The 25,306-nt window shown below is 41.9% G+C and overlaps 1 protein-coding gene across 1 annotated transcript in view; it reads left to right on the plus strand.

Annotated features, from left to right (window-relative positions):
- The window catches only part of CABCOCO1 (ciliary associated calcium binding coiled-coil 1), a 453,528-nt gene extending 428,850 nt beyond the window's left edge, over positions 1-24,678 (plus strand). The window contains exon 9 of the mRNA XM_063961812.1: positions 24,568-24,678. Coding sequence (XP_063817882.1) covers positions 24,568-24,585 — 18 coding nt within the window. The 3' untranslated portion in view covers positions 24,586-24,678. The remainder of the gene's footprint in view (positions 1-24,567) is intronic.
- Positions 24,679-25,306: the final 628 nt, after the last annotated feature.

Raw genomic sequence — 25,306 nt, forward strand, 5'->3', positions numbered from 1 at the left:
AGCAAACAGAGTTCCTTTTTATGCAAAACAGGATTCAGCTGATTTCAATAAAACCAGTTTGCAATCCATTAGACTGTAACGTTAATGTGTTGTGTTTGTTCAATACTGTAAACCAAGGCTGTGTCAGAGTGTTATACAGAGGGATTTGTCTTGTTTTTTTCACAATAATTACTAGGGTGGGGTTGTATAATTATCTTTTAATGAATGGTGTTACTTTGTGCAAAAACAAATAGCCTTTTATCTTCCTTCCTCGGAATAACTCTGACAGGGTTTGCAAAATATGCACATTTTGTTTCATTTGAGACTCACTGAAATAAAGGTTGGGGAGACTACAGTGGAAGATTAATTATATCTTTGCTATTGAGATATTGCTTAAATGTCTTATTCATAAAACACCTGAAGAGTATGCTAGCAAAAAAAGTATCTAGATCTCTATAAAAAAACATACTAATGTGTGCTTTTAATAAAAAGGATATTAATGAAGAGAGAAAAACATGATACATTACATGCATTCCCAAACATTAGTTCAACTTCAGAAAAATAACTGAGACATTGCTTCAGCCCATTGCAACTGTCTTAGAGCTGGATGGAATATCCAGATATTTCTGGAGATGTCGTTCTGCTGTAGTGTAGTGAAATAGAGGTAGTGTATTTTTAAATAGGACATATTGTTCCCATATTAAACAGATCAAGTACTTGCTTAGTTCATGACTTAAATATGTTAATATATTTAATACTGTTGAGACAAATGGTTTGGAGCTTTGTATCAGGTTAAGGGCACTATAGAGCTATGTTCGTATATTTTGAACACAATATTTTTTTTAATTAAGAGAAAGAATTCATGAATTAGGATGCTTAGAAACTGATGTAAAGAGAAGGGTAAACATAGTCCTGTATAAAAAATAATTCTACCCTCCATTTTCCAGTATATCCATAGCCAGAGAAAGTGCTCTTACACATCATACCCTACCTGGACAAATGTACTTTTAGGGGCTATGGTTTATTTTCTGTGCATGGGCTGGAATTAAGCCTAAGTATGGGAGATGCAAAGTCATTTTCATTTCAGTCACATCTGTATTTGAGATTAAAGGGGAGTAACTGGGCTGTAATGGGGAAGCTCATGCAGGAAACTTTTACCGACCATGTGCTAATGGAATTGTGGGCTATGCAAAGTTGTCCATAAGCAAAAATTCTCCTATTTTCAAATGTATCTTTGGCACCATGTATAGGGCTTTTGCAAGTGCAAACTGTTGATATTAACCCTCATTCCGAGTTGATCGCTAGCTGCTTTCGGTTGCAGCGCAGTGATTAGGTAAAAAAGTGGCACTTCTGCGCATGCATATGGGGCACAGTGCGCATGCGTGACGTACTTTCACAAAAGCCGATGCAGTTTCACACAAGGTCTAGCGACGCTTTTCAATCGCTCTGCTGACCGCTGAGTGATTGACAGGAAGTGGGTGTTTCTGGGTGGTAACTGACCGTTTTTGGGGAGTGTGTTTAAATATGCAGGTGTGCGGGGGCGTGGCCTGGCTGGAGAAGAGAGCAGACGTGTTACTGCTTCACTCCTCTCTCCAGCTTTAATAATCCCCTCATTTCGTATACTGGTCCATTGTAGACCATCTCCGGGGGCTCCCCTTCTCCACCTGTAGTCCCCCTGTGCCCTGCAGTCACCGCTGCGGAGCCAGGGAGCCGTTCTCACTGCTCCCGCAGGTTGTGGCCTACGAACATCCAGAAGAAGGGGACTCGCGTACTCCCGGTGCCCGCATTCTGAGCCCCACAGCGGAGTCGCGGCGCCGGGAAGAGGCACGGACCTTACTGGAGCCCCAGGATCCATCAGTACCCTTCCCCAGACCCCCAGGCAGGACACCCTCTGGGGCAATAGGTCGGGGAGATGCCTGGCAGCGGGGGACAGCTGGGGCACGGATGCCCAGGGAGATGCGGCCATCTTGGACTGCACCGAGGGAGCTGCTCTGAGGTAGTGCTGTGCCTGTGTGTTGTGGGGGATTCTGCATTAGGGCTACACTGGGACCAGTGGCCCCCAGGCACTGTTCTCCCTTTGATCTCACCCTGGGGCCCTTGTTGAGGGATTTGTACTTTTCTTTATATGTGGAGTAATGGACTTTGTCTCAGCAGTATTTTCTTCTACTGCAACTGTCCCATCTTGTGGCCACTGGGCGTAATTGCAAGCATTTCTCAACAGTGGGCTCGGTATATAATACATATTGTGCTGCAGACTTCATAGGTCCGTAGATGTTCCAGCACCTCCCGGGATGTTCAGCTGCGATGTCCTCGTGGTTGAATAATCACGGTATAATGATGTGACTGCTCTGAGATAATTCTACCTCCACCCGAATGCTCCTTTGGCATGATATGACAACTCAACCTTTATGTGGATCCATCCTTGATTGATATTACAGACGCCTCTTACCTCCGGTCCCTCTACTTTTGCCGTTCAGCTTCATTATGCCTCCCAAAAAATATAAAGCCGCTAAAACGGTTTCCCAGGTGGCGTTCTTTAAACCTTTGCCTCAAGCCGCTAAGACAAAAGATGCACGGAGTGGCGCCCCTAAGCCTGCAGTCCCTATGCCCTCGCCACTCCGGGATGCGTCCGCCCCTATCAATGGTACCGTACCCACTAGCTCCATCGAAGATAGTGACTCGCTTACGGTGGGCGCCATGAAGCATCTCCTAACGCAATTTAAGGATGAAGTTGCGGCAGAATTCAGAGCGACTATGAAGGAATGCCAGAGATCTATTGACGAGATTGGTGGTCGCACTGACCACTTAGAAACAAAAATGGGTGAAGTGGTGTCTTCGCACAACGACCTGATCTCTTCTCATGAACTGCTTCAAAAAGAGGTCACGGTGCTCAGGGACAAACTCTCTGATTTGGAGGACAGATCAAGATGTAACAATATAAAGCTACGAGGGGTCCCGGAGGCTGTCGCTAACAGAGCTTTGAACGATTTTGCAGTTGACCTATTTAGCAAACTCCTCCCTGTGTACCGCTCAGTGGACTTTCTAATCGATCGCATTCATAGGCTCCCTAAAGCCAGGAACGCTCCTGATGGTGTTCCCCGAGATGTCCTTATGAAGTTGCACTATTTCCACGTTAAGGAGGCGATCTTGAAAGCTGCTAGACCCTCGGATACTACCTCGGAGGCTCTGGGCTCACTGCAGTTATTCGGAGACCTGTCCCCTGCCACTCTAGCGAAAAGGCGCTTTCTTTATCCCATCACATCAGTGTTACGTAAAGAGAACATTCTATACAGATGGTGATTTCCTACTAAGTTGCTTATTTCTCGAGAAGGTTCTACCGTTGTCATAACGAATGTCGAGGAGGGTAAAAAGATCCTGGCATCATGGTTCTCTGCAAGCTCTTCTACACACACCTCCCCAGACCGGGGCCTTCAGCGGGACTGGGCCTAGTCGGCTGCAGATCTTTGAGTATTATCTGCTTTACTAAGTTTGCATTGATTTCATGTTTTTCTACACGGTTTGTTATGTCATGTTTACTATGTTGCACCAGTTCCTTGGCGGTTGTTTGACGTGGGTGTTTATGTGATAGCTGAATGTTATTAGATTGTTTTCGGGTGTTGCCTCAACACCCCTAGTTAACTGTTTGTTATCTGCCTCTGCTGCCCCGACTGCCGCCCACATTTCTTTGTTAGCTGGGAATTCTCCCTGAGTTTCTTTTAGTCTTAGCAGCGGGCGGTGTGGGGGATCAGAGATGGAGAGCCGAGGAACTGTACCTGGTTTAATTTTAGTTCGGGTGCGGGTAGATTGACCACTACCCCCCACAACTTAACTCTGAGTTGCCATGGTTAGGCGTCCAACTGTGCCCCCGCGAGGGGTTAACGTTATGTTTCCTTTTCCTGTTCTTCTTTTTATCCTTTCTTTCCCTTTTCCTCTCCTACTGTCCAGAAATTACTACACACACTTTCTACATGCCAGTTGGTTGATGATAGCTATGCAATCCTCGATATCTTTACAATATGGTTAACATTGTTTCTATAAATGCAAAGGGTCTTAATTCCCCGCACAAGAGGAGGTTGGCACTTAATTACTTTCATAAACTTAAAGCCTAAATCATAGCCGTCCAAGAGACTCACTTTATTAAATCTGCCCCTCCTTGGTTTACTAATGGGAGATTTCCCCATTGCTATTTGGCCAATGGTCCAGCGAAGAAGGCGGGGGTGGCAATCTTGGTATCTCAGCATTGCGCATTTTCCCCCACATCGCAATACTGCGACCCTGAGGGGAGAATTCTAATTCTGGTTTGCACCCTCGAAAATAAAGAGGTGACCATAGTTTCTAGCTATGTTCCTAATACTAAGCAACTAGCATTTTGCAGGAAACTCTGTGCTAAGGTGCAACAAATGGCCAAGGGTGCTTTACTTTTATTGGGGGACTTTAACTTGACCCTGGACCCTTTGGTTGAAAATTCAGGCAAGCGGCCCTCACTCTCCAGTCAGCTCCATAGGAATGCAAAGGGCTTTAGCCAGTTATTGGCGGAATATGATCTTTTAGACATTTGGCGCGTTAAGCACCCAATGGACAGAGATTACACATTTTATTCCCCGGTACATGCCTCTTATTCTAGAATAGACCTAGCTTTAGCAGATAAGTGGACTCTACAGTCCATCCATAAAATTTCCATTCTCCCCATGTCCTGCTCGGATCACTCCCCACTATTCATCGGATGGGAAATTAATACTAGAAAGGTTACCCTGGCCCCCTGGTGTTTAGGTAAACTAAGTCTTCTTCAGCTGGAGACTGTACAGGCTATCCAGACCACCATGGACTATTACCTTTCTGAGAACTCTCCTCAGGAGACATCTATCTTCACATTCTGGTGCGCCCTTAAAGCAGTAACACGAGGGACAGCGATTCAAACAGCAGCTAAACTTAAAAGGGCATATCGTACAAAATTTGAACAAGCTGAGCTTGCAGTCGCTTCCTTGGAGAGTTCTCACAAGGCACATCCACAGGATAAGGCCCTTCTTAATTCCTTGAAGGAGGCCAGAGAGGCGGTAAATGTTTTCTATTTAGCGGAAGTCCAACGCAACCTACATAGATTGAACCAAAAATTCTATGTTTCTGGTAACCGGGCTGGTAGACTACTGGTGAGGAAGCTGAGGGGTAAGAAAGCTAAAGAAAAAATTCATATTGTCCACTCGGATAGAGGTAAGAGAGTTTATGACCCTGACGAGATTGCAAATGTCTTTGCATCTTATTACTCTAAACTATACAACTTGAAGGGGGATTCTTCCATTTTCCAACCTACAGGCATTGATATTCAAAATTTTCTGAGCGATTTTACTCTCCCCTCGCTGTCACCGGAGATTTGTAGCTCCCTTAGTGAGCCTTGGACTTTAGCTGAAGTCGAAAAAGCTATTGATTCCCTTCCAGCGGATAAGGCCCCGGGACCTGATGGTTATCTTTCTGGTTTCTATAAATCCTTTAAGGTAAGTTTGGCCCCGGTGCTCTTGTCAGTGTTTAATGAAGCCTCAGAAGTTGTGCACTTTCCCAAAGAGATGCTGGAAGCTCAAATCATCACTATCCCCAAGCCGGGAAAGAACCCTACCTCAGTCCAAAATTTTAGACCAATAGCTCTATTAAATACGGATCTAAAAATTTATGCCAAATTAGTTGCCAACCGTATAAGTCCACTTCTCCCTTCTCTTATCAACCCTGATCAGGTGGGCTTCGTATTAAACAGACACACCCTCGGATAATATGCGTAGGGTGATTAATGTTATTGAGCATTCCGCCTGTAGAAAAGAACCCCTCCTAGTTTTGTCTCTGGATGCCGAAAAGGCGTTTGATAGGTTGAACTGGGATTGTATGAGATTAACTCTGGACAAATTTGGCTTTTCTGGAAGAATCTTAAACTCTATCCTTGCTCTTTATTCCACACCCTGTGCGCGGGTCTTTGTTAACGGATGTCTTTCTTCCCCCTTTAATATCTCCAATGGCACTCGTCAGGGCTGCCCGTTATCCCCTATTATATTCGCATTGGCGATAGAACCCTTGGCTGCTTGCATTAGATCCCGGGATTCGATTAGTGGTCCTGTTATTGGGGGCATCTCTCACAAAATTAGTTTGTTTGCTGACGATTTTTTATTATGTCTTTCTGATCCTGAGTCTTCCTTGCCGGTTCTCCATGACGTCCTTCAGGGCTATTCGGATGCCTCTTTTTATAAATTGAATACTAATAAAACTGAAGCCCTCCCACTCAATGTATCTCAGACTGTGGTCTCTCGGTTGAAGGATTCGTACAAATATGCCTGGAAGTCCTGTTCCTTGAGATATCTAGGGATTAATTTAACCAGAGAAGATAATTTAATTTAGTGTAATTATGCCCCGTTATTAAAAGCGTTTACGGAGCTGACTGGGGAGTGGATGCTACAGGAGGTGTCTTGGCTGGGTAGGATTGCTGCTGCCAAGATGGTCTTATTGCCGAAATTAATGTACCTGTTTCGCGCCATACCAAGACCCCTTCCCAAACTCATCTATAATAAATTTAATCAGGTCCTGACTAGATATGTGTGGGGAGGCTCTAGACCAAAAATTGCTAAAAAAAATTCTTATTATGCCCAAACAATCTGGTGGGGTAGCTTTCCCGGATATAGAAAAGTACCATACTGCATGTCTGTTAAGTCAGTCTAGAGACTGGTTTGACACTTCAAGCCTGAAACCATGGGTTATTCTGGAAGCTTCTTACGTGAACCCTGTTACTCTCTCTGATTTGTTTTGGTTGCCACCGTCTGCTGCTCGAAGTAGGTCCGGATCCTGCAAGTCTATTAAAACGCAGGGCCGTAACTACGTGTGTGCCAAGTGGGCTTGGCACACAGCGCAGTTGCCCTGAGGGCGCACGGCCAGCGGCATGTAATGAGTCAAATTGACTCACAATCCGCCTCTGCTGTGTGCGCCGTGCGCCGCGCTGTGGAGGGAGAAGAGGACCAGCGCCGGGCAGCGGAGAAGGAGGAGGAGGGAGGGGGAGCAGGGAGCCGCAGCAGCGCTATGTCATTGGTAGTAAGCGCCGCTGCAGCATCCCCCTCTCCTTCTGTATTGGCTGCCCGGCGCTGCTGTGGATGCTGGGATGCGGTTCCTCCATCCCAGCATCCACAGCAGCGCCGGGCAGCCAATACGGAAGGAGAGGGGGATGCTGCAGCGGCGCTAACTACCAATGACATAGCGCTGCTGCGGCTCCCTGCTCCCCCTCCCTCCTCCTCCTTCTCACCTCACTGCCTGCACCGAGGGAGCTGCACGAGGAGCCTGACTGCCAGCAGGGAGATGGTAAGTATCTCTCTCTCTCTCTCTCTCTCTCTCTCTCTCTCTCTCTCAGGGGGTCACCATCTGCCGCAATGTGTAAAAAGGGGGATGGCTGCCGCAATGTGTAAAAAAGGGGACTGGCTGTAAAAAGGGGGACTGGCTGCCGCAATGTGTAAAAAGGGGGCCTGGCTGTAAAAAGGGGGACTGGCTGCCGCAATGCGTAAAAAGGGGTCCTGGCTGCCGCAATGTGTAAAAAGGGGTCCTGGCTGCCGCAATGTGTAAAAAGGGGGACTGGCTGCGGCAATGTGTAAAAAGGGGGCCTGGCTGCCGCAATGTGTAAAAAGGGGGATGGCTGCCGCAATGTGTAAAAAGGGGGACTGGCTGTAAAAAGGGGGGCTGGCTACCACAATGTGTAAAAAGGGGTCCTGGCTGCCGCAATGTGTAAAAAGGGGGACTGGCTGCCGCAATGTGTAAAAAGGGGGATGGCTGCCGCAATGTGTAAAAAAGGGGACTGGCTGTAAAAAGGGGGACTGGCTGCCGCAATGTGTAAAAAGGGGGCCTGGCTGTAAAAAGGGGGACTGGCTGCCGCAATGTGTAAAAAGGGGGCCTGGCTGCCGCAATGTGTAAAAAGGGGTCCTGGCTGCCGCAATGTGTAAAAAGGGGGACTGGCTGCCGCAATGTGTAAAAAGGGGGCCTGGCTGCTGCAATGTGTAAAAAGGGGGATGGCTGCCGCAATGTGTAAAAAGGGGGACTGGCTGTAAAAAGGGGGACTGGCTACCACAATGTGTAAAAAGGGGGCCTGGCTGCCGCAATGTGTAAAAAGGGGTCCTAGCTGCCGCAATGTGTAAAAAGGGGTCCTGGCTGCCGCAATGTGTAAAAAGGGGGACTGGCTGCCGCAATGTGCAAAAAGGGGGCCTGGCTGCCGCAATGTGTAAAAAGGGGGCCTGGCTGCCGCAATGTGTAAAAAGGGGGACTGGCTGCCGCAATGTGTAAAAAGGGGGACTGGCTGCCGCAATGTGTAAAGAGGGGACCTGGCTGCCGCAATGTGTAAAAAGGGGGACTGGCTGCCGCAATGTGTAAAAAGGGGGCCTGGCTGCCGCAATGTGTAAAAAGGGGGACTAGCTGCCGCAATGTGTAAAAAGGGGGACTGTCTGCTGTAATGTGTAAAAAGGGGGACACTGTCTGCTGTAATCTATAAAAGGGGCTCTACCTGGTGTAGTGGCGCTACTGTGCAGCGTAATTTGAATAATGTAGACTACTGTGCACCGTAGTATGAATTGCTATTATTTTGTGGCCACGCCCCTTCCCCGTGAAGCCATGCCCCTATAAATTTTTCACGCGCCTGCGGCGCGCACTGCCCCTGTCTTACATGGGGGGTGCCACTGTCGTTTCTTGCACACAGCGCTAAAATGCCTAGTTACGGCACTGTTAAAACGACCCTAGATTCATGGCATAAACTAGTATCCTCTTCGGGAAGAGATTAAATTATCATCCCCCTGTCTGTCGTTAATCGCTCTTATGTCATTGATCCCTAATATTTCCCTAGAGGATTGGATTCAGAAGGGGCTCTCCACTGTGGGCGACTTTTTTTTGGGAGATGTCTTGATGTCCTTTTCTCAATTACAAGAAAGATTTGGGATTCGGACTCAAGACTTTTTCAGATACTTGCAGGTGAGAAGTTGGTTACACTCATTCACTCCCCCACATCTCCACAAACCATCTCCTCTGGCTTATGTTAAAAGCCGATTGGAGACGTCCTCGCATAAATATGGGATTACGTGGTGGTATCAATTTCAGTTGACAAACGGCACACAGACTAAATTAAAATCTCAGATTTTATGGGAAAGCGATTTGAATAGATCCTTTGTTGATGCAGATTGGGACAGTATATTTAGATCTTGTTTTAAAGTCTCCAAATGTGTTAACCACTCCAAAATGTTCTACAAACTTATACAGAGGGCCTATTTTACCCCTGATAGACAACAGAGAATCTGGCCTTCACAATCTAAATTCTGTTGGAGGAAATGCGGCTCTACGGGGGATATCTTTCATATTTTTTGGGCCTGCCCTCGTATCCAACCACTTTGGAGAGAAGTTTTCAATATGGCTAGCATGGTTCTAGGGTTCATCATCCCCCTGGACCCAGCCTTAGCGTTATTTAATTTGTATGTAGACCACCTCTCTGCAGGTGATCGCTATGTCTTGGGGCATATTTTGATAGCCACTAAAGCTGCTATAGCTCAATTGTGGAAATCTGAGAATATTCCTACCTTAGCGATTATACAAAATAAGATTCATAAACATTTCATTTTCGAAACAGCGGAGGTTAAATATTCTTCCTCAGCTAACTCTATCCACTTGAAATGGTTAAGCTGGTCTGACTATAGGGGAAGAGAAGGTAGGCTAACCGTCTATAGTTCTCCAATCGATTTGTCTATGCATTGCCCTACCTAGACTGTCCTCTTCAGGAATGTTGTGATATCAGATATTTATTATTTATTTCTTCATTTATTTTTGTTATGTCTCTTCTCTGTGCTTTCTCTCCTTCCGGTTTCTGAACGCCCAATGTAACCAATTGTTTATTCATCTAACTGTGCGTTGTGTGTACTTTGATTATGGTGACCATTCCGGACTACCCCTATGTTTCCCTTATCTCTTTTTTCTGTTCCCCATTCCTGTGTGAAAACTCTTCAATAAAAATGTAATGTTTAAAAAAAAAAATGCAGGCGAGCTGGATAAAAATGCAGGAGTGGCTGGGGAAACGTAGGCATGGCTGGCCGAATGCAGGGCATGTTTGTGACATCAAACCAGAAACTAAATAGTCTGCAGTGATCGCAAGCTAGGAGTAGGTCTGCAGTACTCAGAAACTGCTTGATAAAATTTAGATGCCGTTCTGCGATCCTTTCGGTTGCACTTCTGCTAAGCTAAGATACACTCCCAGAGGGTGGCGGTTTAGCGTTTGCACTGCTGGTAAAAGTAGCTAGCAAGTGAACAACTCGGAATGAGGGCCATTGATGGGCAAAACCAAGCATACATTAGCATACAAGCATACATACATTACATTAGCACCACAGTTCTCAGTAAACAATATGGATAAGATGTAAGGAAGCAAAGGAGTAATCGTTGTACTGCTGGGGGCAGGCAACAATTAGAAGAGATTAACAGTCATGAGCAAGAGGAAATGCAGGTATAGACAGTCACTGAGTGAGAGAGAGATGTAATTGAAGTGCAAGAGAAGAGGGCTGTGAGAACAGGAGGGAAGTGTGCCCTGCTCCAAGGAGCTTACAGTCTAGAGGGATGGGGTGACACACAGGTGACATAAAGCACAAGCAAGCAGAAGGTGGCTTGGTGGCAGGAAGTATATGAGGCAGAGATGGCCAAGGCATGAGGAGGTGAGTTTTCAGTGAACATTTGAAGCTTTGCAAGATTGGGGAGAGCCTAATAGGGTGAGGGAGATTGTTCCAGTGAAGGGGGCATCGTGGAAAAAATCTTGGATTTGCACAATGGATGCAGTGTCTAGTGTAAATGAGAGGTGATGGTCATTAGCTGACTGGAGAGGGCGGGAGGGAGTGTGTAGGGAGATAAGCTTGGAGATGTATGGAGCAGTGGAGTTAGAGAGGGCCTTGTATATGAGGGTGAGGAGTTTGAAGAGAATTCTGCAGGGGAATGGGAGCTAGTGCAGGAAGATAAGTCTAGCTGTGGAGTTGAGAACAGATCGGAGTGAGATGAAAGAGTGGGAGGACAGTGAGGAGAATGTTGCAATAGTCAAACCATGAGATGACTAGTGATTGGGTAATAAGTTTAGTTGCACTCTAGGAGAGGAATGGGCTGATGCGAATGATATTGTATAGCTGGAATTGACAGGATTGAACCAGAGATTGGACATGAGGGTGAAGGAGAGGGAGAAGTCAAGAGTGATGCCCAAGCAGTGGTGTTGAGGAACAGGGAAGATGATGGTGTTGTCAACAGTGATATAAATATTGGGGGTGGAGACTCTGGATGGGGGAAAGATGATGCGTTCAGTTTTGTCCATGTTGAACTTCAGGGAACACTCAGACATCCAGGAGAAGATGGCAGAAATGCAGCTGGATACCCAAGAGAGTTCAGAGGGACAGAGATCAAATGAGGAGAGGTATAGTTGCATATTGTGACCATAAAGGTAGTATTGAAGATAGAATGAGCGCACCCATGGAGGTGTACAGGGTGAAGGGAAGGGAGCCAAGGACAGAACCTTGGGAGACACCAATGGGGAGGATGGAAGGGGGTGAGGTGGAGCCAGAGGCAGACACAGAGGAGTGGTTAGCAAGGTTAGAGGTGAACCAGGCAAAGACTGCAAGAGAGGCCAATTGACTGGAGGGTTGCAAAGGAGGAGAGGTAGTTTGACTGTCGAAGGCTACAGAGAGATCCTGGAGGATAAGCAGAGAGAAGTGACCCCTGGATTTGACTTAAAGCAAGGCATTGGTGACTTTGACCAGGGCAGTTTCAGTGGAGTGGAGTGGGCAAAAGCCAGATGGAAGAGGATCAAGGATGGAGTTGTCAGAGAGGAAGCTGGTGAGATGGCTGTATAGTAGCCACTCAAGTAGTTTGGAGGCATATGTGAGAAGAAAGTTGGGTGGTAGCTAGTCGGTGAGGAAGGGTCAAGGTTTTTTTTTTAAGAATAGGTGAGACAAGAGCATGTTTAAATGTTGAGGGAAATATTCTGGTAGAGAGTGATAGGCTGAAGAGATGAGCAAGGTGGAAGCAGGCAGTGAGGGAAAGGGAGCAGAGGAGGGGGTGAGGAAGGTATGCAGGAGACAGGTGGAGGGGGGAGAGTATAAGATGAGGGAATAGACTTCCTTGTCTGTGATGGGGCAGAAGGAGCACAAGGTGGGAGGGAGAGGGTGGTGGGGCTGCCAAGGGGAGATGGGAGGAGATATTGTGTCAGATTATCTCAATTTTTAAGGAGGAGGCAAAGTCAGTGGCAGTGAGGAGGGGAGGAGGGGCGCAAAGGAGACTTTTGAAAGTATTAAAGAGGTGGTGGGTATTGAAGGACTGAAAAGAGATGAGTGATTGGAAAAGGATTGCTTGGCAAGGGAGAGTGCACAGCTGTAGGAAGAGAAAATGAACTTGAAATTAGGGAAGTACACCAGAAAGCGAGATTTCCTCCAGAGGGACTTGGCAGTGCGTGAGCATTTTGCAGGAATCTGGTCAGTTTGGAGTGCCATGGTTGGGGTTTAGAATGGAGTAGGGGGACAGAGGAGACGGGGCAATGGAATCAAGTGCAGAGGTGAGGGTGGAGTTATAGAATGAGGCCTCCTTGTTTGGGCAGGCCATGGTGGATAGAGGAAAAAGGGGAATATAAAGGAAGGATAGGACATCAGTGTCAAGAAACACAAGATTGCATGTGGTGATGGTGGGTTTGGGCGTAGGTAGGAGAGTAGGAGATGAGAGGCTAAAGAGAGTAGATGGTGGTCAGAGAGAGGGGAGGGAGAGCTGAAGAAGTCAGATGGTTTAAACTGGTGGGTGAAGACAAGGTAAAGAGAGTGGCCTAGACAGTGAATGGGGGAAGAGGCCAAAGGAGGAAGAGAGGGCTAGAAGATTATTGAATGCTGGTTTAGCAATGTCAGTAGAGATGTTAAAGTCACCAAGGATGATAGAGGGAAGGTGAGAGGAGAGGAAGTGGTGAAGCAAGGCAGAAAAATTGTTGAAGAATGGGGAGGAGCAGTCGGGGTGCGGTAGATGAATGCCTGATTTAGGTGAATGGGAAAGAAGAGGTGGATAGAGTGGACCTCAAAGGTGGAGAAAATGGGGGAGGACTCAGGTGGTATGAAGTGAAATGTACAGTTTTGTAGAGTGAAATGTCCACTCCACCACCTTGGTGGTCATCAGGTCTGACAGAATGGGTGAAGGAGAAGGACTCATAAGAGAGGGCAGCAGGGGAGTTGGAGAGACAAAATAAAGGCTATTCAGGCAGTCAAGCTTATTAACATTTTTCCAGAGGTAATGTAGATTCATGTAGCATCATGCATTATGTAAATATTAAGAGAAACTTAGAGACACTGTTCCTCATTATTTTCTGGTCATTTAAAATTCGATTGACTTTTATCATTCTTATGTATCAAACATTTTTTTCCAATAGCACCTCCTCCCATCCACTGCTTCTACTAGCATTTTTTGCAGTGCAGGGTGTTATTGTCTGGTGATCACTTTAAATTCTGATTCGCTTTCGTACAGTAGCTTCCAAAAGAGTAGCCTCTGTGCTCCTTTATTTCTACCTATTTATTAATATGATCCCCCTCTCTTATCAGTTTGTTTCATTCATTTTTTTTAGGGCTACTTTTTTCTTGAAATATGAGATTGAATTTAAATATGTGCATAGTAGGGTGTAGGTCAATATAAATGTTATTCTTTATTATTAATAATAGTTCAAAGAGCAATTCAGCAAAACAATTATTGACTTCCACCAGGTGTTATCTGAACTTACTCCTTAAGTCCCTATACATATACAAAAGGTTGGGGCAATTTCACAAACACCCGAAAACCTGGGTTGGGAAATCTGGGGAATTGATCATTTTGAATTTACCTGATCTGCAGTTCCCTATCATAAATGATCAGATTTAGCACATCGGGGAACTTTAACATTCAGAATATCCCAGATTCCCCAGTAGACACCCATTGCCGTTGTATTCAGTGCTCGAAATAGGAAATTTGAAAGTGGGGAATGGAAATTTCTATAAAATGGTTGGGGGTTGGGGGTTGGGGGCCTGCCTAATGCCCCCAGTAGCTTTTAGGATTTTGATAATATGAGATTCATTTTTTATTCTCTTTAGTGCTATGTATAGGTGAAACTCAGAAAATTTGAATATTGTGCAAAAGTTCATTTATTTCAGTAATTCAACTTAAAAGGTGAAACTAATATATGATATAGACTCATTACATGCAAAGTGAGATATTTCAAGCCTTTATTTGTTATAATTTTGATGACTGTGGCTTACAGCTTAAGAAAACCCCAAATCCAAAATCTCAGAAAATTAGAATATTACATAAAATCATTAAAAAAAGGATTTTAAATACAGAAATGTCGGCACTCTGAAAAGTATAACCTGTGGGTAGGTTCTTCAGTTACAGGCTCATGGCTCTACTGTTATTTTGTTATCACCTTGTGTAACAGGTTTATAAATTATTTATGGCTAATGATTGCTCTCTTTCTATGATTTCTATAATAACATTAAAAAAATATACTTGTAGCTGTGCTTCTATTGTACAATATAGAACAGATGTAAAAAAAAACCTGACACATTTTTTGTATACCGTATGTCCTTAAAGAAATATGATGAGTTTATTGTTCAAGATTATAAATTGATCTAATTAGCAAAAAACAAACAAGTGGGTAATGTAAGGTCCTACATGAAGTTGTCCTTGGTAGCAGGAACTTTTATTAACAAATTGAACATATACAGTATTCTACTCCTGAATAGGTTTTATTGATTTACTGCTCACCAGTGAAGACTTATGTTATATAGTGACTTTGGGTGATTTTATTGATACTGAAACATGCAGATAAGATTTTAAGATTTTTTTGTGAAAACCTGTCATTAATATGTTCTCACAAAAACTGCTGACCAGTGTTGTTTTAATGTTCTCAATGTACACACTCAATACATTTTTGTTTAACCACTTGCCTGGAGTGGTTGCGTCAGATGCAACCATGCCAAGCTGGGCTTTATCTGACAATCTGCATTTAATGCAACCAGTCACAAATGTACACTGGGTGGCTGCCAGAAGATAATCTTCAAGCAGCTGCCAATCTCAAAGGAACATCAGAGAAAAAACAGAAGACTGCTTCTACAGCGCCTCAATTGCAGGAGGCTAATAATCAAATTACCCTGATACATGCGCGGCTGAAAAACACTATGTGGGTGTTTGGTTGGAGAATATAGAAACAGACAAAATCAGCTGCGCAAAGTATCAGGGAAAGGACAGTACAATTTTAGGAGAACCGATGTATGTATATAAATTGATTTATTAATGAAAAAGCATAAAATAGCAGTAAAAGATGACATAAAATTGTTGGATATAAAAAGGCACACCTTGACTAAGTTTATCCGTTTAAACAGACACCAAATTGTGTCGGTTCTCTATATGGAAGTCCACAAAAGGAAATAAAGTCCAGCTGTTTGTTGGAAAGCAATAGATGGTAATAGCCGTAATGTTAATACTGGAAGTGAATGATCAGTGCAGTAGACATCCCATAATAATAAATTGGGGGAGTGATCCAGTGTTATTTATTGTTCAATTACCTCTCCTTAGGTGGGCTGGTCCAAAGCCGAGCGTCCTCGGCGATGTGTCCTGCAATGCCCACTGTGCGAATGCCGCAGGGGAGAGGGAGCCGTGGATTCACTGTAAAGTGTATGCCGTGTGCTGGTTTATCCGGCTGACGGGGAGCCGTATGTTGATACGGGCGGCTCGAGAATTCAGATCCGCGGCTATTCTGGGATCTCTGTGGAGATGAAGGACGGCTTGCGGGGAGAACAAACCCGCTAATGCTTTCATATCGGATACCTCGGCAGGTGTGCAGACAGGAGGCGTGGCCTAACTAGTTTCGTCACGTGACCCGTGACTTTCTCAAAGGAATATACCAGCCTCAATCTGGATCCACTTTTAAAGCAGGATAATTAGTTAATTATGTACAGGTGTAAACATTCATTGGATTGCTCCTAGCTAATTACATACATCGGCTCTCAAGGGATACAAAGCTGATACAAATATCCAGCTGTGCTGAATTATAATCCCAACACTTTAAAAGTACTAAAAATGTGTCTACATTAATTCAATATAATATAAAAACGCTCAGAAAATTAATAAACTTAATAATAATAAAACATGATAAGTAATGATAAATAAATAAAATAAAACAACAAAGAATGAAGCCAAGGGGCGCAAAGTAAAAATAATATTGGTAATAATAATATTTTAACCAAGGGGTCTAAAATTATATTAATTATATTAATAGAACTATATAATAATATATGCAAATATGTGTTATGCAAATACGGCTAGAAAATATATAATAAAAGAATGACAATAAAAAATAATAAACATTGCTCAAAATATTGGTCACAGTTAGAATCGAACCAGGATAACTTAAATTTACCAACGCATAGGATAATACCACTATGCCACAGAGGCTGGGATAGAGGATTATCAACATTTGAAACATTTAAAGAATATTATGATAGCATGTTTATAAAGGGGTCATAGGTTATAATAGACCTCCCAAAGTTAAACAATAGCGTTAGCACGGTCATAGAGAACGAATAATAATAAAAAATAAAAATAATAACATAATAATATAAAGTAAACAATGATCGAAATATTAATCACGGTTCGAACGTGAAGTTGAACCGGAATAACTTAGGTTTACTAACACGACGGATAATACCACTGTGTCACGGAGACTAGGACAGAGGATTATCAATATTTAGAGTATGTTATAATGACGTGTTTATAAAGGAATCATAAAATGTGAAAATAAAATAAAGTAAGTTAAAATAAACCTCTCAAGAATGAATATTAACATTGGCACAAACATGGAGAGAGAGTAATAATAATAATAATAATAGGAATAGGAAGGGGGGGTGGTGGTTTGGAGGCAGGGCAATTGTTGAAAAATGGCTTAAGAATCTAATTCAATAGACTCATAGCTCATAAGATAACTTAAGGATCGAATTCAATAGACTCATTGAGCCCTTCGGGGACAAGGGTTCTGAGTTTGTGGATCCAATAATTCTCCCTGAGACAAAGTTTCTTATATCTGTCTCCCCCTCGTAAAGTGGGTAATGTGGTTTCAATGCCTATTAGATGGAGGTCATCAGGATTCTTCTGATGAAATTCAGAAAAATGCCGAGACACACTATGGAAAAGAAAGCCCTTTTGTATATTTCGTCGATGTTCTAGGAATCTGATCTTTAACTTACGAGTGGTTCTTCCCACATAATAAAGATTGCATTTACAAATCAAAATATATACTACATATGAACTGTTGCAGTTGACGAAGGACTTAATTTCAAACTGTGTCTGGTCCAAGGAGTTGAAATATTTGCAATTGTTCTGGATGAAAGAACACGTGATGCATTTATTAGCACCACATTTGAAGCACCCTGTGGTTCTTGTGAGCCACTGAGAGGTTTCTATCGAAGTAGCATGGGCAACCTGATCTCTTTTATCCGTGAAAAGACTGGGAGCTAAATGTTGTTGTAGGTTAGTAGATTTCTTGAAGATAACTAATGGTGTGTCTTTCAATTCTGTTCTGAGTGTTTGATCTGTCAGTAATATAGGATAATTAGTTCGTATAATGTTCCTAATTTTTGAAGAAGCAATATTGTATTGTGAAATGAAGGCTGGTTGGTTATCATCAAATTTATGAGGTCTTGTTTTATAGGCAAGAAGATCATTCCTATCCAATAAATCAGCCTTCTGTCTAGCCATTTGAATAAGGGCCATCGGGTAACCTCTATGTATAAATGATAGGGAAAGTTCATCTGCTTGTTGATGGTAATCAAAAAGATTACTACAATTGCGTTTAATACGCCTAAACTGACCAAAAGGAATATTATCCAACCACGGTTTATGGTGCGAACTACTATAATGTAAATAATTGAGGGTATCGACCTCTTTCCGAAAAGTCTTGGTGGAGATTTTGCCATCAATTATGGACAAGGTTATATCGAGGAAAGAAATAGAGGATCTATGTGAAGTGCTCGTGAAGGTTAAATTAAATTCATTAGTGTTAAGCATGGAAACAATATTAGAAGAAAGTGAAATATCACCGTCAAAGATGAAAAACATGTCATCTATATACCGGCCATAGAAGACGAGGCCCGCGCCAAAGTCGCGCCCCCACACATGGGAGTCCTCAAAGGCCCCCATGTAGAGGTTGGCGAAACTCGGCGCGAACCTCGTCCCCATGGCCGTACCGAGTATCTGTAAATAATAAATTTTATTAAATATAAAAAAATTATGAGATAATATAAAAGAAATAGAGTCCAATATAAATTGTTGTAACTCAAATTGAATGGAATTGGACTTCTTGAGGGACTCGGCTACAGATGACAGGCCCCTTTGATGTGGGATATTGGAATATAGAGCCTGTGCATCACAGGTCATAAAAAAGAATGAACTTTTCCAATTAATTTTGGAAATAGCATTAAGAAAAAAAGTGGTATCTTTTATATGTGATTGAAGAGATGAGGCAAGCGGCTGTAAAAAATAGTCAACAAAATGTGATAAATTAGAAGTGAGGGACCCTACACCAGAAATAATAGGTCTCCCAGGGGGTGCAGTGAGTGATTTATGAATCTTAGGAAGGTGATAATATGTAGGGGTGATAGGGTGAGCAGGTATCAGATATCTAGATTCTTCCCTCGTTATAGTGCCTTTGACAGCTGCTGCTTGTACTAATAGAGTCAAGGCCTTATGGAAATCCAGTGAGGGGTTTGAGGACAATTTAGTATAGACACTGGTGTCGTCCAGCTGTCTAAAAGCCTCAACTAAATAATCATCAGTGTACTGAATGACAATGGCCCCTCCCTTGTCCGCAGGCTTGATGACAAGGGAGGGGTCATTAGTCAATCTCTGAAGGGCCATCCTCTCTTGGACAGATAAATTCTGCCTGAATCTAAATTTCTTATGGGCTTTCAAGCACAATTTATTCATATCATCTAAAGTCTTTTTCTAAAAAATCTCAATGGGAGGGCTCCTATGGTGTTGAGGAAAAAATTGGGACTTATTTCTAAACATCAACCCACGATCACCAGAACGTTCATGGTTGTAAACCTGTACAGTTTGGTTGGATGAATCACTTTCCGAAAGTAGAGATTCCAACATATCCAAACCTATTCTATCATAATCATCCAGAACAATGGGTGTGCCCTCAATTCTTCGTTGGGCCAATTTTTTCGTGGCAAAATACCTTTTGCGCGCCAAGGTGCGAACATAGGTATTTAATTCTACAAATAATTTGAAGAAGGCAGGGGGTTTTGAGGGAGCAAATTTGAGACCTTTGGTCAGTAGTGAGGTTTCAGATTTCCCAATTTTTACAGAAGATAGATTGAAAACTTGGGTTTGTTTTAAGTTCTCAGATCTCGTTTTTTTTCCCTGTAATTTGCGCCCTCCTCTGCATCCTCTGTGTTTTCTTCTCTCGCTCTCTTTGGGGAGTCTATCCTGAGTTGTTCGTAGCGATTTTGGGTGTGATATGGAGGTCTCGGTTTGTGAAACCTCTGATCCTTCTCCAAAAAATGCGTGGTATTAGGAGTATTAACAATTTGTAATGTATCTACTGTGTCTTCAATCTTCAAGACGCTGTCCTTTGTTGATGATCCCCAACTAAAGGAAAAATGGGATTCCCTGCTAGACAATTGTTCTTTTTCACTTATGGAATTACTTGTGAATTACCGTAAGGAAAAAACTATGCTATTAGAACAGGAAATCGAGTCCACTAGGAAATTACTTAATTCTTTTTCTAATCATCCACAATTCCAGTTTAATGATCATAAACTAAATCGTAAATTAGAACAATATGAGAAAGAGGTTATTGAGGGAAAAAATAAGAAGTTTAGTAGAGACACTGATGACTATAATCATAATAGAGTCCGTAGCTTTAATAAGGGCTCTAATCCCCTCAATAGAGGAAGATCCCGTAGTACTTCCAATTGGAGACACACCAGAACCTCCTCTCAATCTAAGAGACCTGATAGGGCTGATTTTAAACATCAGCATAATAAGAATTTACAATCTGCCCATACATATACTAATCGTAGTGATCTTTATCCTTCACAGAGTATTCCTCTAACTGAACCCTCTGTACGACCAAAAATACCTACACAGAGGAATATCCACACAGTAGATACATTACAAATTGTTAATACTCCTAATACCACGCATTTTTTGGAGAAGGATCAGAGGTTTCACAAACCGAGACCTCCATATCACACCCAAAATCGCTACGAACAACTCAGGATAGACTCCCCAAAGAGAGCGAGAGAAGAAAACACAGAGGATGCAGAGGAGGGCGCAAATTACAGGGAAAAAAAATGAGATCTGAGAACTTAAAACAAACCCAAGTTTTCAATCTATCTTCTGTAAAAATTGGGAAATCTGAAACCTCACTACTGACCAAAGGTCTCAAATTTGCTCCCTCAAAACCCCCTGCCTTCTTCAAATTATTTGTAGAATTAAATACCTATGTTCGCACCTTGGCGCGCAAAAGGTATTTTGCCACGAAAAAATTGGCCCAACGAAGAATTGAGGGCACACCCATTGTTCTGGATGATTATGATAGAATAGGTTTGGATATGTTGGAATCTCTACTTTCGGAAAGTGATTCATCCAACCAAACTGTACAGGTTTACAACCATGAACGTTCTGGTGATCGTGGGTTGATGTTTAGAAATAAGTCCCAATTTTTTCCTCAACACCATAGGAGCCCTCCCATTGAGATTTTTTATAAAAAGACTTTAGATGATATGAATAAATTGTGCTTGAAAGCCCATAAGAAATTTAGATTCAGGCAGAATTTATCTGTCCAAGAGAGGATGGCCCTTCAGAGATTGACTAATGACCCCTCCCTTGTCATCAAGCCTGCGGACAAGGGAGGGGCCATTGTCATTCAGGACACTGATGATTATTTAGTTGAGGCTTTTAGACAGCTGGACGACACCAGTGTCTATACTAAATTGTCCTCAAACCCCTCACTGGATTTCCATAAGGCCTTGACTCTATTAGTACAAGCAGCAGCTGTCAAAGGCACTATAACGAGGGAAGAATCTAGATATCTGATACCTGCTCACCCTATCACCCCTACATATTATCACCTTCCTAAGATTCATAAATCACTCACTGCACCCCCTGGGAGACCTATTATTTCTGGTGTAGGGTCCCTCACTTCTAATTTATCACATTTTGTTGACTATTTTTTACAGCCGCTTGCCTCATCTCTTCAATCACATATAAAAGATACCACTTTTTTTCTTAATGCTATTTCCAAAATTAATTGGAAAAGTTCATTCTTTTTTATGACCTGTGATGCACAGGCTCTATATTCCAATATCCCACATCAAAGGGGCCTGTCATCTGTAGCCGAGTCCCTCAAGAAGTCCAATTCCATTCAATTTGAGTTACAACAATTTATATTGGACTCTATTTCTTTTATATTATCTCATAATTTTTTTATATTTAATAAAATTTATTATTTACAGATACTCGGTACGGCCATGGGGACGAGGTTCGCGCCGAGTTTCGCCAACCTCTACATGGGGGCCTTTGAGGACTCCCATGTGTGGGGGCGCGACTTTGGCGCGGGCCTCGTCTTCTATGGCCGGTATATAGATGACATGTTTTTCATCTTTGACGGTGATATTTCACTTTCTTCTAATATTGTTTCCATGCTTAACACTAATGAATTTAATTTAACCTTCACGAGCACTTCACATAGATCCTCTATTTCTTTCCTCGATATAACCTTGTCCATAATTGATGGCAAAATCTCCACCAAGACTTTTCGGAAAGAGGTCGATACCCTCAATTATTTACATTATAGTAGTTCGCACCATAAACCGTGGTTGGATAATATTCCTTTTGGTCAGTTTAGGCGTATTAAACGCAATTGTAGTAATCTTTTTGATTACCATCAACAAGCAGATGAACTTTCCCTATCATTTATACATAGAGGTTACCCGATGGCCCTTATTCAAATGGCTAGACAGAAGGCTGATTTATTGGATAGGAATGATCTTCTTGCCTATAAAACAAGACCTCATAAATTTGATGATAACCAACCAGCCTTCATTTCACAATACAATATTGCTTCTTCAAAAATTAGGAACATTATACGAACTAATTATCCTATATTACTGACAGATCAAACACTCAGAACAGAATTGAAAGACACACCATTAGTTATCTTCAAGAAATCTACTAACCTACAACAACATTTAGCTCCCAGTCTTTTCACGGATAAAAGAGATCAGGTTGCCCATGCTACTTCGATAGAAACCTCTCAGTGGCTCACAAGAACCACAGGGTGCTTCAAATGTGGTGCTAATAAATGCATCACGTGTTCTTTCATCCAGAACAATTGCAAATATTTCAACTCCTTGGACCAGACACAGTTTGAAATTAAGTCCTTCGTCAACTGCAACAGTTCATATGTAGTATATATTTTGATTTGTAAATGCAATCTTTATTATGTGGGAAGAACCACTCGTAAGTTAAAGATCAGATTCCTAGAACATCGACGAAATATACAAAAGGGCTTTCTTTTCCATAGTGTGTCTCGGCATTTTTCTGAATTTCATCAGAAGAATCCTGATGACCTCCATCTAATAGGCATTGAAACCACATTACCCACTTTACGAGGGGGAGACAGATATAAGAAACTTTGTCTCAGGGAGAATTATTGGATCCACAAACTCAGAACCCTTGTCCCCGAAGGGCTCAATGAGTCTATTGAATTCGATCCTTAAGTTATCTTATGAGCTATGAGTCTATTGAATTAGATTCTTAAGCCATTTTTCAACAATTGCCCTGCCTCCAAACCACCACCCCCCCCTTCCTATTCCTATTATTATTATTATTATTACTCTCTCTCCATGTTTGTGCCAATGTTAATATTCATTCTTGAGAGGTTTATTTTAACTTACTTTATTTTATTTTCACATTTTATGATTCCTTTATAAACACGTCATTATAACATACTCTAAATATTGATAATCCTCTGTCCTAGTCTCCGTGACACAGTGGTATTATCCGTCGTGTTAGTAAACCTAAGTTATTCCGGTTCAACTTCACGTTCGAACCGTGATTAATATTTCGATCATTGTTTACTTTATATTATTATGTTATTATTTTTATTTTTTATTATTATTCGTTCTCTATGACCGTGCTAACGCTATTGTTTAACTTTGGGAGGTCTATTATAACCTATGACCCCTTTATAAACATGCTATCATAATATTCTTTAAATGTTTCAAATGTTGATAATCCTCTATCCCAGCCTCTGTGGCATAGTGGTATTATCCTATGCGTTGGTAAATTTAAGTTATCCTGGTTCGATTCTAACTGTGACCAATATTTTGAGCAATGTTTATTATTTTTTATTGTCATTCTTTTATTATATATTTTCTATCCGTATTTGCATAACACATATTTGCATATATTATTATATAGTTCTATTAATATAATTAATATAATTTTAGACCCCTTAGTTAAAATATTATTATTACCAATATTATTTTTACTTTGCGCCCCTTGGCTTCATTCTTTGTTGTTTTATTTTATTTATTTATCATTACTTATCATGTATTATTATTAAGTTTATTAATTTTCTGAGCGTTTTTATATTATATTGAATTAATGTAGACACATTTTTAGTACTTTTAAAGTGTTGGGATTATAATTCAGCACAGCTGGATATTTGTATCAGCTTTGTATCCCTTGAGAGCCGATGTATGTAATTAGCTAGGAGCAATCCAATGAATGTTTACACCTGTACATAATTAACTAATTATCCTGCTTTAAAAGTGGATCCAGATTGAGGCTGGTATATTCCTTTGAGAAAGTCACGGGTCACGTGACAAAACTAGTTAGGCCACGCCTCCTGTCTGCACACCTGCCGAGGTATCCGATTTGAAAGCATTAGCGGGTTTGTTCTCCCCGCAAGCCGTCCTTCATCTCCACAGAGATCCCAGAATAGCCGCGGATCTGAATTCTCGAGCCGCCCGTATCAACATACGGCTCCCCGTCAGCCGGATAAACCAGCACACGGCATACACTTTACAGTGAATCCACGGCTCCCTCTCCCCTGCGGCATTCGCACAGTGGGCATTGCAGGACACATCGCCGAGGACGCTCGGCTTTGGACCAGCCCACCTAAGGAGAGGTAATTGAACAATAAATAACACTGGATCACTCCCCCAATTTATTATTATGGGATGTCTACTGCACTGATCATTCACTTCCAGTATTAACATTACGGCTATTACCATCTATTGCTTTCCAACAAACAGCTGGACTTTATTTCCTTTTGTGGACTTCCATATAGAGAACCGACACAATTTGGTGTCTGTTTAAACGGATAAACTTAGTCAAGGTGTGCCTTTTTATATCCAACAATTTTATGTCATCTTTTACTGCTATTTTATGCTTTTTCATTAATAAATCAATTTATATACATACATCGGTTCTCCTAAAATTGTACTGTCCTTTCAAAGGAACATCAGCCTGATCCCTCTGTGTCCTTGTTCCTTTCCCCAGTGCCTGCCTTGTAGCTGATCATTACTGAACGGGGAACTGTAAATGAAGCAGCCCTCAGACACCCAGTATATGTTCAGCAGCTACAGAGAAGAGCAGCCATCAAGAAAATGTTAAGTAACTATGTTCTTATATGTCGTCAGCCAATATTTTAAAATAAATATTATTATTATTATGTTACATGTTTTAAAAAATTAATGTTTTAATAAAATCTTGGATACATTTTAATAAGATGTTCTTAACCAAATTAATCATAAAAAGAAACTATATCTGAGCCTTTTGGAAAAAAAAATTGCCAGATAAGTGGTTAACTATCTCAGCATCTAAAATAGATTTAGACCTTTTTCCATCCTTGCTAATAATGTAAAATATATATTTTTGCTGTCGCTTGCATTTTTTTCTGATCTGTTTTTACATAAACATTTCCATCCTTGATAATAATCTAAAACATGTATTTCTTGCTTTTATATACCATTTAACTGATTTGCTATTATTTTAACTCGTATTCTTTTTATTACTATAGCTCTCAAATCAGCCCTGGATATTTATCTATTTGACTGTGATTTCTATTTAAGGTACAAAAAAGAGTGTTCATGATTAGAACCAGTAGTGGATTTACCATTATGCAGCCAAAGCAACAGCTTAGGACCCGGCATGCCACCTTGGGACAGGGTTGTTTAATGGAGACTCCTATTAGACTTTCAGTGCTTTGTTTGTAGCGTGACAGCTGCCGGGTGCCTGC

This window comes from Pseudophryne corroboree, chromosome 3 (genome assembly GCF_028390025.1).
Source record: "Pseudophryne corroboree isolate aPseCor3 chromosome 3, aPseCor3.hap2, whole genome shotgun sequence".
Classification (NCBI taxonomy): Eukaryota; Metazoa; Chordata; class Amphibia; order Anura; family Myobatrachidae; genus Pseudophryne; species Pseudophryne corroboree.